The 19,826-nt window shown below is 38.3% G+C and overlaps 1 protein-coding gene across 1 annotated transcript in view; it reads left to right on the top strand.

The window, feature by feature from the left end:
- Positions 1–19,826, top strand: part of ANO4 (anoctamin 4) — a 207,167-nt gene that overhangs the window by 152,032 nt on the left and 35,309 nt on the right. The window contains exons 17-21 of the mRNA XM_044914740.1: positions 6,109–6,145; positions 8,157–8,268; positions 9,251–9,308; positions 9,447–9,544; positions 11,276–11,418. Coding sequence (XP_044770675.1) covers positions 6,109–6,145; positions 8,157–8,268; positions 9,251–9,308; positions 9,447–9,544; positions 11,276–11,418 — 448 coding nt within the window. The remainder of the gene's footprint in view (positions 1–6,108; positions 6,146–8,156; positions 8,269–9,250; positions 9,309–9,446; positions 9,545–11,275; positions 11,419–19,826) is intronic.

Below are 19,826 nucleotides of genomic sequence, written 5' to 3'. Positions count from 1 at the left end.
TGGTAGTGGCTCAGGCTGAAAACCTTGGCATTACCCTTGACTCCTCTGTTTCTCTCAGTGTCTGTTTCCAGAGTTTGATCACTTCTCACACATCCCCAAGTCCCACCTTGGTCCAAGATCCCAGTAGCTCCCACCTGGGATATTGCAGTGCCTTCTTAACTGGTCTCCCAGCTCCCATGTTTGCTCCCTCAGTTTAGACTCATCATGGCAGCTGGTGCGAGCTTCTTACCTGTGAACCAGCTCCTGGCACTGCTCTGTTCACCGTGTCCAGTGGCTTTCCTCTTGCTCAGAATAAAAGTTCACATCTTCATGTGGCCTCCAGGGCTCTCCTTCTGGCCCCAGTGACATCTCTGACCTCGTCTCCTGCCTACTCACCCTGCTTCTCCTGCTCCAGGCTGGCCTTCCCTTTGTTCCCTGGATGTACCAGCCATGCTCACACTCTAGCGATTTTTACTTGCTATTCTCTCTGCCTGGAATATACCTCCCCATGGGGTCTGTATGGCTTAATCCCTCACCTCCTTCATTTCTTTGTTCAAATGTTACTTTTCTAATATAAGGTTTCCGTGGTGACTCAGTTTTAGAATTGTAACCCACTCCTGCCATCTAACAGTTTCCTATTCCCTTGCCTGCTCTATTTTTCTCTGTGGTACTTATTACCATATAATACGCTGTTTTTAATTTATTTTATTATCTGTCTTCTCCCTTGGAATGTAGGCCCATGGGGGCAGAAACTTTTGTCTGTTTTTTTTTTTTAATTTTATTTATTTATTTGAGTGAGAGAGAATGAGAGAGAGCACGAGAGGGAAGAGGGTCAGAGGGAGAAGCAGACTCCCCGCCAAGCAGGGAGCCTGATTCGGGACTCGATTCCAGGACTCCAGGATCATGACCTGAGCCGAAGGCAGTCGCTTAACCAACTGAGCCGCCCAGGCGCCCCTTTTGTCTGTTGTTTTTTTTTTTTTTAATTTTATTTATTTGAGAGAGAGAGAGTGAGAGACAGCACGAGAGGGAAGAGGGTCAGAGGGAGAAGCAGACTCCCCGCCGAGCAGGGAGCCTGATGCGGGACTTGATCCCAGGACTCCAGGATCATGACCTGAGCCGAAGGCAGTCGCTTAACTGACTGAGCCACCCAGGCACCCCTTTTGTCTGTTTTTTTTTTACTCTTGTTATTTCCCAGTGTCTGGAACAAGGCCTAGCACATAGTAGGCTCTCAGTAAATTGTTATTATTTGCAGAATAGTATTATTTGCTGACATTTTTAGATTTGAGGTCAACCTATACATAAAAATATTGACATTAGAGATTTTTAGCAGGGAATAAATAAGATAATGTATGTAGAGTGATAGACATGGAGTAGCTGTTCAATTAATTATGGCTCCCTCACCCTTAGTTTTGTTGCATCCTAAATCTGGGCCATAATGCTGAAATTCATCACTAGAAAAGGGTTTTCCAAAGGCCGAGTAATTTAATGCTATTATCAATATAGTTTAATCTGTTTGGATTGTCATTTCTAGCTCCTTAAATAATTCTGATTCTATAACCAGTAAACTCAAGAGTGATTCTTAAGAGAATTCAACCTACCCAATAATAAAAAACTTCATTTAAGATTCTTAGGTGGGGCGCCTGGGTGGCTCAGTTGGTTGGGCGACTGCCTTCGGCTCAGGTCATGATCCCGGAGTCCCTGGATTGAGTCCCGCATCGGGCTCCCTGCTTGGCGGGGAGTCTGCTTCTCCCTCTGACCCTCCCGACCCTCCCCCCTCTCATGTGCTCTCTCTCTCAGTCTCTCTCTCTCAAAAAAAAAAAAAATTTTTTAAAAAAAAAAAAAAAAAAAAAGATTCTTAGGTGAGCAAGTCATCACTGAGCTAATGAAATATAGTTGATTTATTATTATTACTGCTATTACTATTACCATTTATTATTAAAATACACAGGGACTTCTATATTATTTTAGAAAAAAGTTTCAGAATACAGAAGTTCTAAAAATGAAATAAGAGCAGTTGCTAAACCACCTGACATGATGATTGTATAAGTGTGTGGTCCAGTGGAGGTCGAGAGTGGATGTGTGGCACACCCTGGCCCTCTCTCCTCCAGGACTCAGCTTGTCTCAAAGTTAATTGTGGAATATATGCATTGTAAAGGGGAGTGATTCATGGTGAAATTAACCAAACAGCCGGAGTAGTGAAATATTCTGTGTCCAGGTAGTTTGCAATGAATTAAGGCCCTCTTTTTCTCTAATGTCTTATTGAAAATTTAATTTATACATCTTAAGAAATAAATGCATGCAGTGAGTCTATAAATACATGGTTGCTCATACATTTTGAGCAGAGATACCAATGTTGTCAGAATGATACTTTGTTGGACTGGAAATCACTTATCTAGCAATCTCTACTTCATGAGACACAGCTGAGAAAAGAGAAAGTAAACTAAAAATGAAGAAGGGAGCATAGGGAGTGGGAAAACTATATAGTTACAGACATTGCAAAGCACCTACTATGTGCTGAGAGCTAGACTACTAGGCATTTCTATGCTTTATCTAACAAGCATTTCAGAGTCACCAAAATGGATGATGTAGAGTCTACACACCAAAGCTAACATGTATTATTTTTATGAATGCCCTTAAGGGGTATTTTCATTTATTTTAGGTACATGTGAACACCTTTGGTGTTTTAATTTCTCACCGACATCAGACTGAAAAAACAGAAGGTTACTAAGGCAAGAATTCTTTTTTTTTTAAAGATTTTATTTATTTATTTGACAGAGAGAGAGACAGCGAGAGAGGGAACACAAGCAGGGGGAGTGGGAGAGGGAGAAGCAGGCTCCCCGCAGAGCAGAGAGCCCAATATGGGGCTCAATCCCAGGACTCTGGGATCATGACCCGAGCTGAAGGCAGCCGCTTAAACCAACTGAGCCACCCAGGCGCCCCTAAAGCAAGAATTCTGACAAGGGCAGGAACTGATAAGCCAAGGGGAAGGAAAGAAAATAAGAAACATATGTAAGAACTTTGAAAGCAGCATCATCCAAGACCCTTCTGTCCAGAAGCAATCGCCTTAGTCTCCTCAGCCCATGTCTGATGACATCCTCATCCCAGCAAACACGTTTCTAGTCCTGTCTTATGCCCTGAGGCCTTGCAGGTTCCATTACGAAGGCAACTGAGTGTGTAATAGTTTGGAAAGATTTTCATCAGAATATGCAAAAAATAAAAAAGTAAGTCCTTAAGCAAACATCACATAAATAACAGGTGACAGACTAATAACTATAATGTAGCTTTGACCAGTTCAGAACTAAACTATCTACTGACTTCTGAAATTACTTAAGATATTTTCATGACCCTACAATATACATTTTTTATAGTTACATAAATTATTTTCAACTACTTGAAATTTTGGCCATACTGGTCTTGCAAAAAAAATAATCATTTAGACATGAATCATTAATACTTTCCATTAATCTAATATAAAAACCTTGAGATCTAGATTGGTTTTTAACTTCTGTTAATTACAGCCTCTAATTTTTAAATAATATTGTTATAGATCACATACCCTGTTTCTGACTTTCTGCTAGAGTTGTCCAACCCTAACTGAAGAAGCAGATCTATAAGGATGCCTATTTTCTAGATTTTATGACATCTATTTATTCTTGTTTTGTTTTGTTTTTGATGTGTATTTACTCTTATGTAGTGTATACTCTAAAAATAAAATAAAATTTATTTTATAAAAAATTCTGGATCTGGGGGCACCTGGGTGGCTTAATTAGTTAAGCATCTGACTCTTGATCTCAGCCAGGTCTTGATCTCAGGGTAGTGAGTTCAAGCCCTGCATTGGGCTCCTAGCATGGGGCCCACTTTAAAAAAAATATTCTGGATCCCAACAAAATATTATACTTATTAGTGACTGGTTAAGGGGCACTTACTAATTTTCATTTTATTTCTTCTTGAAAAGTAAATACCTCAAAGATGGAGTGAATAGGATGGATTTTCTTGCTCCTTGTCATACAGTTTTAATCCCATTTTGCTTCACTAGTGACCAAAGAACATCTCAATATGGTGGTCAGAAACAAAAGATGCCAACAAAGAATATATCCCAAGAGGAGACTGAAAGTTATAACCATCCTTTTTATTCATCCATACCAATATGAATCCAGTATTTCATTATACTCTAAACAGTGAAAACCACAGGGTTTTATTTGAGAAAGAAGTGAACCAGAAAACATGGCTTGCATCAGAACAAGCCCACATACGTTGATTGGGTGGACAAGATCAAATTAGAAGTACTCATAACTCCTTTTGGAATTTTACTTAAGGTCAGAAAGCTTTTTGTCAGTTACAGATTTTAACTCTTACAATTTGTGGCATCCAGTTTGGAAACAGATTTTCTACTGCTTTTATCAGAACAAACCTTCCCTGATTTCTATCTGAACTGCCTAATGAGAAGTCAGACCTTTTCCAGAAGCCACTCATCTAAAAGTCTCTTGCTGGTCATCAGGCCCTCTGCTTATGTGTCCCTTTTGGTTGCACCCTGCTCAAAGCCTCACTGTCCATCCCCTTGCATTTTCAACATTTATAAAATGTTCACAGATGCTATGGATCCCAACTGTGTCCCCATATACTTTGCCTTATTTTTCAAAAGGTTAATATTAATCATGTTTTGACTCCTGTGCTATTCCTTTTTTAAGTTCCATTTTTTTTTCGGTGTCCAAACCAAAATAACATTGGCATGTCACCAGCTCCCAAGACCTTTGAGACAGGAGTGCAAAGTGAGGCACCTGGACAAAAGCATGTCAACGTGAAAGGTGTAAAGGATAAACTGGACAATCAAAAATTGTATTTTGAGAAAGGTGGTCTCACCAGTCAAACCTATTTTTCCTTGAAAATTACATAACTTTAATGATAGAGTGTATTTGTAACAGTAAAATATATTTTATTAAAACACCTGTCCTAATCTGTGGTTAACCAGTATTTTTAAGATAAAATTAAAATGTATGACTATACCACAGGATTTCTTATTGAAAATTACACCAATCTCTTTTAACTTTGGACTCTTAAGAGTCTGTGGCTTCGGTACACAAAATGTGATACTATGGCCATATTAGTTATCTTACTATATATAGCAAAACCAAGTTTAGAGTCATACAATCCGTATTTTACCTAATTCTGTAGTTAGCAGAAGTCTTGGATAAGAGAATTCAGAGGTTTGGAAGGACCTTAAGATCAATGAGTCCAATACCCATTCTCAATCACATAAAAGAAAAACAGTGGTCTGAAGAAGAGATGAGGTAATGTGCCCAAGCTCTACAGCTTGCTGGCTGGTAAAGTCATAATTCCAGCCTGGGGAATTTTAACTAGGTCATTTTCACTACTTTAAATGTGATCTTAATTTTCATGTTGTTCCAATCCATTTGACCAGTTTTCCTTTCCATTTTACTGTCTCTCATTTTAGAGAAGACACTTGTTTCTTTTTCTCAATTTATACCCTCTCTGGGGAATCTCCTAGAGCTGGGTTTGCCCTGAACTGTGCCCCCTGCACTTCCATATACAGATTCATACACAGGTGTGTGTGTGTGTGTGTGTGTGTGTGTGCGCCCACACACACTTTCCCTTCCCTCTCAGGACCCTCCATTTACCAGATGGCTGGGTGAGTTAAGGATGCATCCAATGTACTAATGGAAAAGCAGAGTATCAAAAGCTTAGGAGTTCCTAGTAAGGTTTCATCACTTCAGTATTTATGAATGCTCTAATCTAGAAAATACAGCCCGTCCATAAACAGTGAGATTACAGAATCTTACCATCAGATCAGTCTTAGAGATGCTGAGGCCCAGGAATGTTGTGATTTGCCCAGCTCATTTAGCAAGCTGGCAATTAGTGGCAGCTAGCCTTGTTGCCAATTAATTACTCCTACATAGGAAGTGAGATTTTAAAAATAGTAAAATGGGACTTTGTGCAATTCTTTCTTGCCCTGAAAGGACACAACTGTTTGTTTACCATGTGTTCATTGTTGAGTAATGGGCGGTTAATGAAATTATTTTCACTCGTGACGTGATTGCCTATTTCCTTTATAATTATGGATTTTGTAGCATCTACAGCTTTTTTGTTAAATGTATGAAACTTATTTTACAGCTTTATGAAAAAGTTGCGCTTCTTCTGACAAATTTAGGTAAGTGAGACCCTTCTTATTTCACGGTACAGTATTGTGGTCTGGGAAGTATCTTTTCAAAGACTGATTTCTGAAACACTGCTCAAGAGAAATACTCTTTTTATTTCGAACTGCATACAATAATTTGTTCTTTGCCTTCAACAGGACATTTTAAATACGTCTAGTAATTGGGGGATCATTTCTATTTAAAGCTTTAAAACCTGTCATAAACATTATCATGAGCTAATGTAATTTGAGGCAGGTTTTCTCTTAATGCACAAAAATATAGCATCACAAAGTAGTAAAGTACCCAAAATCATTTAGAAAAGTGTTCATTTGCTATTGCCTACAATTTTTATTTAATTAAAAATGTATCAAGCTTTTGTGGTATATAAAAACCACAGCAAGGTTAGTTGCTTTGAAGACTGGGGACCTTCTACTAGGAATGTAGGTGGCCTGATCATTACTGACATTTATAGAAATAACATTCACCCTAAGAACATTTCTCTGACTCCATAAAACATTAGAACAATCTGGTAGCTGGCTATACACTGTACATTTTCCATGTTTTCAAGATAAAGAAATTGTCCCAATTTTATTAATGAAACATTAGTCATTTTACTCTATGCAATTTGAGAAAATTACATGCTCCCACACGTAAACCTATTTTAGCACATTCCCATATGTAATTTGTCCAGAGGAGGGGAGAAATCACAAAAGTGCTCTTATTCATAATAATCATTATAATACAAGATGCCATTTATTGAGCCTTTCTCTGTGTGCCAGATGCAGAGCTAGATACCTGGAATATCTCCTTTAATGTCGATAAAATCCTCCATCATTACCACGCCTTGCCCAGAAAGATAGAAAGAGGTTTATATCCACAGAAGAGGTCACTGCATTAGCAGATTGTGTCCAGTGGCACCTTGATCCAGGCTGGCAAAGTTGCCAGGGAGATACAGCTCTGGCCCATCTGTGGTCAGGATACCTGGGCACCCACCCAGCTGGCTAACAACCTGGGAGACCTTCCTATGTAACCAATAGTTAAGTAGCAGAAGTGAAGTAAAGCTAAAACCCTTAAAAAATCCTTTGTCTTTTTTCCCTCAACAGCAGTACAGCCTTGTTAAATATGATTCTCCTCCCCCTTCTCAGATATGCTCCTAGCAAGCAGTTTGAGGAATTAGTAGAAAAGGAATTGATGGGGTGAAATGGTAAAGGGCAATTAGAAGCTCAGGGAATGTGGAAACAGAGAAAGTACTATGGAATTAAATATATTTTCTTTGACATTGCTTGGGATGAGGATGCAGCTCCTAGGGAAGGATAGGTGCATTTGACATGAGATGTCAAGTTGGAAGTTTGATTCATATTTTGATTCATATCACAATGTCCAAAGAGCACTTGCTTTATGGAAGTCAAAATATAAGGAGATGAGAATTGGCACCTGGCTGAGGTCAGAATACTGTAAGATACAGATGGTAATATACAGTAAAAGCTCTAAAATGAGGTCATCTCCTTGGTATTTGTCCATGCAAATGAAAAATGATGGATGAGGGTGAGAGGCAAAGAAGTCAGATGCTCTCAGTATTCTGAGAGGGGGGGTCTGACTCCCTCTCCCACAGCAGAATAGAATTTGACGACAAAGAATTAATTAGGAGCTGGGAGAGGACCTGACCCCACACAGGCCCTACCCCACAGGAAGAAACTAAGAGCAAAGGAAATGAGGCCCCTTCAGCCCTCATTCTCTCTACTCCAGGCTCTCTGGGCATCCTGTCACAGCAGAACAAACTGGATATTCCATCCCCTCAGATATGTCACTAGCTGCTTCCCACCACACCCTGGTTGGGCTGGTCTGCAAGCTTGAGGATCTCATGGGTGGTGCATTCCATCACACACCATTTATAGGCAAACTGGGGTCTCGTGCAGCCTCCTTAGGACACCTCTGCTCCTGCCCTGTGTGTGTAGGGAGTAGGGCAGAGGAGTTAAGAAGGGGTCAAAGGCAACCTCTCAAACTCTACTCCCTTTTTGTCCACAGAACAGCCTCGCACAGAGTCTGAGTGGGAGAACAGCTTCACCCTGAAAATGTTTCTTTTTCAGTTTGTCAATCTGAACAGCTCCACATTTTACATCGCGTTCTTCCTTGGAAGGTAAGGACCTGATCTCTCCACACTTCTGCAGGCCAAGGACAGAGCACTCGGAGGTCACTGACCAGGGTGAGAGAGAAGCACCTCCTTTAGAGTGATTTACACAAAGGGTAAAAAGAGATTAGCTTCCTCCTTTCCCTTCCTATTCCCATCCTGGGGAATGGTCGCTCCACTCAAAAGTTACCTGTGCACATTTTCTTGCTAAGGTACATAGAGGAAAAGCATTTGCACGAATGAAGGATGGATTTAAAACTTGTGGGCTCCATCCACACCTGGGTCAGGCCCCAGGATCTCACACCTATATGAGCAGGTGGCCTAATGGGGTGGGCGGTCTGTAGTGTGTTCTGGATGCCCACCTTCACAGAAGAGGGAAGGACATCCAGACAGGAAAGGGGCTGACAGAGGATGCCAGAAGAGAGTGGGCAACTTCTGAATCCAGCAGTTACGAGGATTTGCAGAGGCTCCTGTGTTAAGTAGTCATGCCTTATGAATTCTTTTGTGTCGGGAAGTAGTTTCTGAGGATATAAGAACCGGAGACAGGTGAGTGTTGCGTTTTGGTGGGATGGATGCTGCAGCTTCTCCTCAGTATCGAGCTTCTTCAGTGTGGAATTCTAGTCAAACAGTAAAGCTGTTTTTTTTTTTTTTTTAATTAAACTTCTATTCAAAAAGATCAGAATGTGTTTCAGTCCAACATGCTGTTTGTTACACAGGCCAGAGCACTTGATATTTAGCAGAAAATGTTCAAAGTCACAGCAAGCAACAAGAGCTGGCCTCTGTGGTCAGCAGCCAGATAGTCTAGAAGGGAAATAAATATTCCCTGGAGAATTCCAGAAGCTGCAGTTATGGCAGCTCTGGAGAGTTTCCTAATTCTCTCAGACCTGATTGTACCAGTAATTTTTATTGGAGATGTGCTAATCTGAACACAATAGTTATGAAAAGCTTAGACCTACAGTATGCTAATGATTTGTTTTTCTGTGTGTTAAAGATTTACAGGACACCCAGGTGCCTACTTGAGGCTGATAAACAGATGGAGACTAGAAGAGGTCTGTATTCTCCCATCATTCCTTATTTTCTACAGTTGTACATTAAATAACCTAGGGCAATTTTGTGCAGATTAGAAACCAGACACTCTTTCTTCCTCTCCATTGATTCTGAAATTTCTGTGTTTGCTTACCTCGCAGTGCCACCCTAGTGGATGCCTTATTGATCTCTGTATGCAAATGGGTATTATAATGGTGCTAAAGCAGACCTGGAATAATTTCATGGAACTTGGCTACCCGTAAGTACCTTAGACATCTGTAGTTGAGACGCAGCATTGCTCATTATTGGCTTTTCTAGGTGTGGCAAGTAAGATAAGCAATGCAGACTGAGCAGTTAGGCAGTACATATACCTGGAGCTAAAGTGCTCATGCTCAGTTATTCAAAGGCAGTCATGAAAGTAATAAACATTGGCTCTTTAGGAAGATTTAGTACAAGAAGTATGAATGATAGTGAATATTCTTAAAAAGTCTCTGTGGGGCCCTAAATATTGAACACTTGCTTGCAGCTCCTTTAAATAATGCCTCTGACCCTCATGCTGTAGCATTACAAGGCTCTCACTAGTTACAACCCATTAACTAGAGCTCTACCCATCCCACCCCCATGATAAATCAGGAATGGTAATTTTTTTTAAACTACCTTAAATTCAAACTGTACAGAAAAGGAACTTACGGAAAAGAGAAAAGTTTAGGGATGGAGAAAAGAAACTAGAGTATTTCTAAGTCAACATATCTTAACGAGTAAAAATATGGTCACCTGGTGATAATAGTTTATGTTGATGACAATAGGCAAAAACTTGCAACACTTTTTTAAGGATAACCTTGAATTCTGCTATGTTTGCTCAGCTCTGGTCAGTTAAGTTTTAAATGAACATAAATCAGCTACTTCTATTTCTGCTTTAATTCCACACCTACTGGTTTCCATGTCAGCTTGGTGTCTCCATAGAGAACTCCAGGTTTCAGGACCACTCAGCCAGAACGATTAGCTAGAACTTGGATCACTTCGAAAAAGTCACCTCTTAGCTCTCAGTCAGAAGCTATCCCAGTAATTTTCTATTCTTAGATTTTTAGAAAACTTATTCCAAGTGCTTGATGTTTTCTATGAAACTTCTTTTAAATGCATAAAATTTAAAAATTAACATTATATGCTACTTTAAAGTATAAGCCATAATTTATCAAAACGTCAGAGACATCAAGGGAACTGTATTTTATCTTCTAGTAGTATGGACAGAGAGCAAAATTGTGAAGTATGTCGTTTGTCTTTGATACCCGTCCCATTATTTCCTTTATTTCACAATTTGTTTTTGTGTTTTTTTTGGCATGTCTGCTCTTGAATACCCCTCAATTTTTCCTTGTCCCCTATAGCACACACACCTGGCCCTTGCACCCATTTCCTCAACCCTGTTCCATATCATAAGATGCACTCCTGAACTTACTAAAGATTAATGTGTTAACCTCACCAGTGTGAGATGTATTTTACTGGGACTCAGAGCCCCTGTTGAGCTCAAGCTAAAAGCAGGCAAGTCCAGCTGTAGAGGTGCAGGCTTTCGTGTGCTAAGAGGGGAAGCATTTAGTGGGTCTGCAGATCTTCCAGGCCCTCAGTCAGAGTATGCAGGTCAGCACCCACATGGTAAGACTGCCCATGGGTTCTAAATTAAGTCAACTAGGCCAAACCTTCCTCTACTCTGAGGTCTGGGTGTTACCTTGGTGCTAGAAGATCCGTTTATAGACGTTCTTAGTCCTCTGTCCCACCCTCTGAGGCGACACTGAACATGAAACAATTTCATGAATAGTTAAAAAGTCATTCTGTTCACTTGAAGCGCAAATGCATGAAGTATAGCCATTGATACTGTCTTCCTAATCCAAGGTTTTATTTCCTAAACATTTTTAAACTATGGTTCTATATTTGAAGTCTGTCTTAAGTCTTATGAACAGTCATACATTTTTTTAAAGGAATTGATCTTGTTGTGCAGGTTAATTCAGAATTGGTGGACCAGAAGGAAAGTACGACAAGAACGTGGGCCTGAAAGAAAAATAAGTTTCCCACAGTGGGAAAAGGACTACAATCTTCAGCCCATGAATGCCTATGGACTCTTCGATGAATACTTAGAAATGAGTATGCAAATATCTTATTTTATCTTATTAATTCTAAATGCCAATCCCGGATCTCAAGCTATATTCAGCTAGACATGCACCTTCTATCATTGAGGCCAGCAGTGTAGGGGGGATTCTCCAGCTGAATGCAAGGAGGGAGTTTCTTCCTTTAAGAAGCTCAATCCAGGGGCACCTGGGTGGCTCAGTTGGTTAAGCGACTGCCTTCAGCTCAGGTCATGATCCTGGAGTCCCAGGATCAAGTCCCACATCGGGCTCCCTGCTCAGCAGGGAGTCTGCTTCTCTCATTCTCTCTCTCACAAATAAATAAAATCTTAAAAAAAAAAAAAAAAGCTCAATCCATAGAGATGGTTCCAAAAGCCTAGGCACTTCAAATTCATAATGACATTGTGTCCTGTCCCTTGTAATCAATCACCAGGAAACAAAAATGAGTTGGAAAACTTGGTGAACCAAAGAAAAAGGAGTTACCATGGCATGATTGATTCACTCATTTAGCAGACATGTATTGAGCCATGTTATGTCCAGGCAGATGCTATGCTTGACACTAGAGCTACAAGAAGGAATAAGGCAGAGTCCCAGCTCTCAAAGAGTACATGGGCTAGTGGGGGAAAGCCAGAGATATAAAGTGTCCGAGATGCTGCAGGATGCATCAGTAGAAGGGATGGGGGAGCAGACATTTCTCTTGGTGAGGATGGCAGGAAGCTGGGAACGCTTAAGCTATGCTGCACTTACATTTAAGGAATTAGATTTCTCTATTAATCAAACCCAAGCTATTTATCTTGTATGTTGTACATGTACCCAAGCATGTATCCAAGAGCATAAGCTATGGAACCAGATTACCTGGGTTCAGATCCCAGCCCTATCACTTATTAACTATGAAACTTGGACAATTAATCTCTGTCTCAATTTTTTCACCTCTAAAGTGGGGATAATAAGGAGAGTAACCACTTCATAAGGTCATTGTGTGGATTAAATGAGTTAATAAATGGAAAGGGCTTAGAACAATGACTGGGCTCCTAGGATACACTTGGTACATGTTATTTGTATCATCACTATTATTTTCCTGTTCTTATCTCCCAGGGGATAAAAGCTAACAAAATTGCTCAGCAGATATATTGAGTGTGTGTGGGTTGTTTGTTGTTGTTTTTTTTTTTTTTTTCAATTATGTTTAAGCTCTGTAACATTGGGGTAAAAGTGGGGGTAGCGATGAGCGAGATGCATTACTCTGAGTTCTTTCTGGGAAAATCTGAAAATTAAAGGAGCAGTAGAATTGATGCTTAATGTTCTTAGATTGCTTATGTCTTAAGTATCTACTGATATATTTGGAGTTTCAATTATAGAATGGCAGGATAATATAACTTAGAGAAGAAATCAATGTGGGCATTAATAATAAAACTTAATAAAGGGAATTCATTAAGAGAACTAACCATTTTGAGGTCTCTTAATGGACTTTTCTCCCGTAAAGAAGGAAATGAACAATAATGTTGGTATATTGAGTGCTTGAAAGAAGCTTTTATGTGGCTAGAATTAGTAGTGCTCCAAATACTGCAGTATCTGCAGCAAGAAACAAATCTCAGAAGCATCACAAGCAGACTAGTTAATCCTAACTGCTTCCTTCTGTTCTTCTCATTTTCTTAATGACTTCTGTGCTTTGTTATTTATCTTTTTATTTGAAGTATAATAGTGCAGATAGTATATAAATAAGTGTGCAGATCAATAAATTTTTACATATTTACCGATCTATATAGGTGAGAATTTGCCAAACTATAGCCCTCAGGTCAAATTGAGTCCATTGCCTGTTTTTGTAAATAAAGTTTTATTGGTTCACAGCAATATCCAATTATTTACATATTGTCTATAGTTGGTTTTGCACAATAGTAGAGTCGAGTAGTTTTGACAGAGACTGGCCTACCAAGCCTCAAATGTTTACTGTCTGGCTCCATTAAAATGTTTGCCATCCTGTATGGTCAATCAAGAAATAGAATATTATCACTATCAAAGAAGGCTCTTTGTTTTCTCTCCAAGTAATAACACCCTCACTAACCACTCTCCTGATTTCTAACACCATAAATTAATTTTGCCTTTTTTAATCTCCATGTGAATGAAATTGTACAATATATACTGTTTTATAACTGGCTTCTTTCACTAAATATGTGTATAAGCTTCTTCTGTGTTGCTACACATAGTAAACAAGAAGAAACTTTAAATCTACAAGTATGTGGAAACTAAACAACGTACTTCTGAACAACCAATGGATCAAAGAAATCAAAAGGAAAATAAAATATCTCCAAACGAATGAAAATGGAAGTACAACATACCAAAACTTATAGGACAAAGACGGTTTTTTAAAAAATTCCAGTATAATTAATGTACAGTGCTATATTAGTTTCAGGTGTACAATATAGTGATTTAATAATTCTATACATTACTCAGTGCTCATCCATGATGAGTGTACTCTTAATCCCCTTCATCTGTTTTACCCATCTCCCCACCCGCCTTCCTTGTGGTAACCACCAGTTCTCTATATTTAAGAGTGAGGGTTTTTGGTCTTTTGTTTCTTAAATTCCACATATGAGTGTAATCATCTGGTATATGTTTTTCTCTGACCAATTTATTTCAGTTAGCTTTATACCCCCTAGATCCATCCCTGTTGTTGCAAATGGCAAGATTTCATTGTTTTTTATGGCTAATATTCCATTTTATATAAATACCACCTCTTCTTTATTGGATTGCTTCCATATCTTAGCTATTGTACATAATGCTGCAGTAAACATAGGGGTGCATTTTTTTTATTAGTGTTTTCATATTCTTACCAGTAGAGGAATTACTGAATCATGGTAATTATATTTTCAATTTTTTGAGGAACCTCCACACCATTTTCCACAGTAGCTGCACCAGTTTACATTTCCACCAACAGGGTACAGTGTGCCTTTTTCCCCACATCCTCCCTAACACTTGTTGTTTCCTTTGTTTTTTATTTTAGTCATTCTGATGGGTGTGAGGTAATATCTCATTGAGGATTTGATTTGCATTTCCCTGATGATAGGTAATGCTGAACACCCTTTCATTTGTCTATTGGCCATCTGTATGTCCTTTTTGGAGAAATGTTTGTTCATGTCTTTTCAGTTTTTCATTGCATTATAATTGGGTTTGTTTTTTGGGGGTTTTTTGTATTGTTTTGTTTTGGTGTTGAGTGGTATAAATTCTTTATATATTTTGGATATTAACCCTTTAGCAGATAAATCATTTGCAAGAATCTTCTCCCATGCACTAGGTTGTCTTTTTGTTTTTTAATGGTCTCCTTTGCTATGCAAAAGCTTTTTATTTTGATATAGTTTCAGTAGTTTATTTTTGCTTTTGTTTCCTTTGCCTTAGAAGACATATCTAGAAAATGTTGCCATGGCCAATGTCAGAAAAATTGCTGCCTGTGCTCTCTTCTAGGATTTTATAGTTTTAGGTCTCACATTTAGGTCTTTAATCCATTTTGAGTTTATTTTTGTGTATGGAGTGAGAAAGTGGTCCAGTTTTATTCTTTTTTATGTAGCTGTCCAATTTTCCCAGCAGGATTTGAAGAGACTTTTTTCCCATTGCATATTCTTGCCTTCTTTGTCATAGATGATTTTACCATATAACTGGGTTTATTTCTGGGCTCTCTATTCTGTTCCATGGATCTATATGCCTATTTTTGTGCCGGTACCATACTGTTCTGATTACTATAGCTTAGTAGTATATCCTGAAATCTGGGATTGTGATGCCTTCAGTTTTGTTCTTCTGTTTCAAGATTGCTTTAGTTATTCAAGGTCTTTTGTGGTTCCATACACATATTTGGATTATTTTAGTTCTGTGAAAAATGCTTTTGGTATTTTGATGGAGATTTCGTTAAATCTGTAGATTGCCCTGGGGAGAATGGACATTTTAACAATATTCATTCTCCCAATCTATGAGCATGGAATAAATTTCCATTTGTTTGTGTCATCTTCAGTTTCTTTGATCAATGTTTTATAGTTTTACAGTATAGGTTTTTCACCTCCTTGGTTAAGTTTATTCCTAGGTATTTTATTATTTTGGGTACAATTGTAAATGGAATTGTTTTCCTAATTTCTCTTTCTTCTACTTCATTATTAGTGTATAGAAATGTAACATATTTCTCTGTATATTGATATGACATCCCACAACTTTACTGAATTCATTTATCAGTTTGGGTAGTTTCTTTGGTGAAGTCTTTAGGGTCTTCTGTATATGGTATCACGTCATCTACAAATAATGTTTTACTTCTTCCTTAGCAATTTGGATGCCTTTTATTTCTTTTTCTTGTCTGTTGCTGTGTCTAGGACCTCCAGTACCATGTTGAATAAAAGTGGTGAGAATGGATATCCTTGTCTTGTTCCTGACCATAGGGAAAAAGCTCTGTTTCCACAATTAAGTGTGATGTTAGCTGTGAGTTTTTCATATATGGCCTTATTATATTGAGATACATTCCCTCTAAACCTACTTTGTGGTGGTTTTTTTTAAATCATGAATGGGTGTTTTATTTGTTGAATGCTTTTTCTGCATCTACTGAAATGATCTATTTATCCTTTTTCTTACTGACATGATGAATCATGTTGATTGATTTATGAATATTGAACCACCTTTATATCCCAGGAATCCCACTTGATCATGGTGATTGATTTTTTTATGTATTGCTGGGTTTTGCTAATATTTTGTTGAGGATTTTTACACTATCTTCATCAGAGCTACTGGCTTGTAGTTCTCTTTTTTTGTAGTGTCTTTATCTGGTTTTGGTATCAGGGAAATGCTGGCCTCATAGAATGATTTTGAAAGTTTTCCTTCCTCTTCTGTTTTTTGGAATAGTTTAATTAAAATTCTCTTCCTTATATGTTTAGTAGAATTAATCTGTGAAGCTGTCTGGTCCTGAACTTATGTTTGAGAGTTTTTTGATTACTGATGCAATTTCATTGCTGGTAATCAGTCTGTTCAAATTTTCTGTTTCTTCCTGATTCAGTTTACAAGCGTATATATTTCTAGGAATTATTCATTTCTTCTAGGTTGTCTCATTTGTTGGTATATAATTTTTTATAGTATTTTCATATAATCCTTTGTTACTTCTGTGATATTGGTTGTTATTTCTCCTTTTTCATTTCTGATTTTGTCTATTTGAGTCTTTTTTTTTTTTGATGAGTCTGGCTAAAAGCTTATCATTATGTTGATCTTTTCAAAGAACCACCTCCTGGTTTCATTGATGTGTTCTAGTATTTTTTTTAATTTTATATCTATTTCTGCTCTAATCTTTATTACTTTTTTCCTTCTACTGGTTTGGGGTTTTGTTCTTTTTCTAGCTCCTTTAAGTATAAGGCTAGGTCATTTATTTGAGTTTTTCTTGCTTCATGAGTTAAGTCTGTATTGCTATAATCTTCCCTCTTAGAACAGCTTTTGCTGCATTCCAAAGATTTAGGACCATTGTGTTTTCATTTTCATTTCATCTTTGATTTCTTGGTTGACTCATTTATTGTTTAGTAGCATGTTATTAACCTCCATATATTTGTGTTCTTTCCAGATTTTTTTCTTGTGGTTGATTTCTAGTTTCATGGCATTGTGGTCAGAAAGGAGGCATAATATGATTTCAGTCTTTTGAATTTGTTGAGTTTGTTTTGTGGCCTAACATGATCTATTCTGGATAATGTTCCATATACACTTGAATTTCAGAATGTGTATTCTGTTTTAGGATGGAATGTTCTGAATATACCTGTTAAATCCATCTGTTCCAATGTGTCATTCAAAGCCACTGTTTCCTTGTTGATTTTCTGTTTGGACGATCTATCCATTGATATAAATGGGGTGGTAAATTTTTCTACTATTTTATTATTATTGATTACTTCCTTTATGTTAATAGCTGCTTTATGTATTTTGGTGCTCCCATGTTAGGTGCATAAATATTTACAATTATATCTTCTTATTGAATTATTCCCTTTATAATATGTAGTGTCCTTTTTTGTCTCGTTACAGTCTTTGTTTTAAAGTCTATTTTGTCTGATACAAATATTGCTACCCAGCTTACTTTTCACTTCCATTTGCATGATAAATGTTTTTCCCTTTACTTTCAATCTGCATGTGCCTTTTCATCTGAAATGAGTCTTTTGTAGGCAGCAAATGGATGGGTCTTGCTTTTTTATTCTTTCAGTCACCCTATGTCTTTTGATTGTAGTGTTTAGTCCATGTACATTCAAAGTGATTATTGATATTTTGGTACTTATTGCAATTTTGTTACTGGTCTTATGGTTGTTTTGTAGTTCTTCTCTGTTCCTTTCTTTACTAGCTCTCTTTCATAGATTGATGGCTTTCTGTAGTGATATACTTGTATTTCAATTTTTTATATCTATTACTGATTTTTTATTTGTGGTTACCATTAGGTTTATATATAACATCTTATGCACATAGCAGTCTATATTAAGTTGATGGTTGGTTAAGTTTGAACCCATTCCAAAAGCACGAAATATTTTCCCCTCTCCCCCACCACATTTTAGGTATATTGTGTCATACTTTACATCATTCTATTTTGTGAATCCTTTGATTTTTACAGATATACTTAATTTTACTGCTTTTGTGCTTCCTACTTTTACTCTTGCTTATGGTCTTTCCTTTCCATTCAAACAGTCCCCTTTAACATTTCTTTTAAGACTGATTTAGTGGTAATGAATTCCTGTAACTTTTTATTTTTAAGATTTTATTTGACAGAGAGAGAGCGCATAGCAGCAGAGGAGAGGGAAAAGCAGACTCCCTGCTGATCAGGGAACCTGACACAGGACTCGATCCCAGGACCCGGGAATCATGACCTGAGCCAAAGGCAGACAGTTAAACAACTGAGCTGCCTAGGCACCCTGTCTTGGAAATTCTTTCTCTCTCCTATTTTGAATGATAACCTTGCTGGATAGAGTATTATTGGTCATAGGTTTTCCTTTCAGCACTTTGAGTAGATCATGCCTCTCTCTTCTGGCCTGCAAAGTTTCTGTTGAAAATCAGCTGATAGTCTTATGGGGTTTCCTTTATATGTAATGGTTTTCTTTCCTCTTGCTTTTAAAATTTTGTCTTTATCACTACTTTTTGCCATTTGATTATTATGTGTCTTTTTGTGGACCTCCTTGGGTTAATTTTGTTGGGGTCTCTCTGTGCCTCCTAGATCTGGATTTCTACTTCCTTCCCCAGATTTGGGAAGTTTTCAGTTATCATTTCTCATATTTTCTGCACCCTTTACTCTCCTTTCTCCTTCTGGGATCCCTATGATGAGACTGTTATGCTTCATGGTGTTGCTGAGTTCCCTTAATCTATTCTCATTTTTTTTAATATTCTTTTTCCTATTCAGTTTGGTTGCTTTCTAGTACGCTGTCCTCCAGGTTGCTGAGTTGTTCTTCTGCTTCCTTTAGTCTACTGTTTATCTCCTCTAGTTTATTTTTAATTTCAGTTACTGAGTTCTTCATCTCTGATTGGTCATTTTTTATATTTTCTTTCTTTCTTGAGGGTGTCACTGAGATCCTCCACTTTTAAGTCCAGTGAGTATATTTATGACCATTACTTTAAATTCTTTATCAGGCATATTGCTTATCTCTGTTTTGTGTAGCTCTTTTGCTGTGATTTTCTTCTGTCCTTTCATTTGGGACATACTCTTCTGTCTCATTTTGTCTAACTCTGTATCTGTTTCTATGCGTTAAGAAAGTCAACTACATCTCCCGGTCTTGAAAGTAGTGGCCTTTTGAAGAAGAGATCCTGTACTGACCTGCAGTGCAATGTTCCCTGTTCACCAGAACTGGGCACTTCAGGAGTATCTCCTATGTGTGTTGTGTGTGCCATACTGTTGGGGCTGAACCATGTTTGTCTTCAGTCCAATCATCTTCAGTGCCTCTCTTTGACTATTGTGGGGATCATTTAGTCCCTATGTTGTTAGTGGGCCAGTTTGGGGCCACCTTGGACTTGAGTGAGTCAGACTAGGCATTTGCCACAGTTGTAGTTGCACCAAACTGCAGGTTTACTCCTCTGTTGTCCCCTGAGAGGCTTTGTGGGCAGGGCCTGCAGTCAGACCAGATGTCTGCCCCAAGACCACTGCTGGGGTGGCAGTTGGACTGGTAAGTGTGGTTTAATCTTCCCTCTTCCCAGGGAATGAGTCACTTTGGAGTGCTGCTGGCCACTGTGGGTGCTGCTTGCACAATGCCACTGCTTTCGATGGACTCCTGCCAAAGGTGGATTGGATGGGGTGGGTTCATAGGAGAGCACAGGGGCAGGGTGAGTTGTTAGCAAGCTAGGTGGAGGGTGTTCATGCTGATTTTCACAGGTGTCCATGTATCTAGGCTAGGGGACAGGGAGAGAAATGGCACCCGCCAGTTCTTTTGTTCTTGGAGAAGTCTCCTAAAGATCCCTGCC

The sequence above is a fragment of the Neomonachus schauinslandi genome, chromosome 5 (genome assembly GCF_002201575.2).
Source record: "Neomonachus schauinslandi chromosome 5, ASM220157v2, whole genome shotgun sequence".
In the NCBI taxonomy this organism is placed as follows: domain Eukaryota; kingdom Metazoa; phylum Chordata; class Mammalia; order Carnivora; family Phocidae; genus Neomonachus; species Neomonachus schauinslandi.
This window is presented reverse-complemented; position numbering and strand designations above follow the sequence as displayed.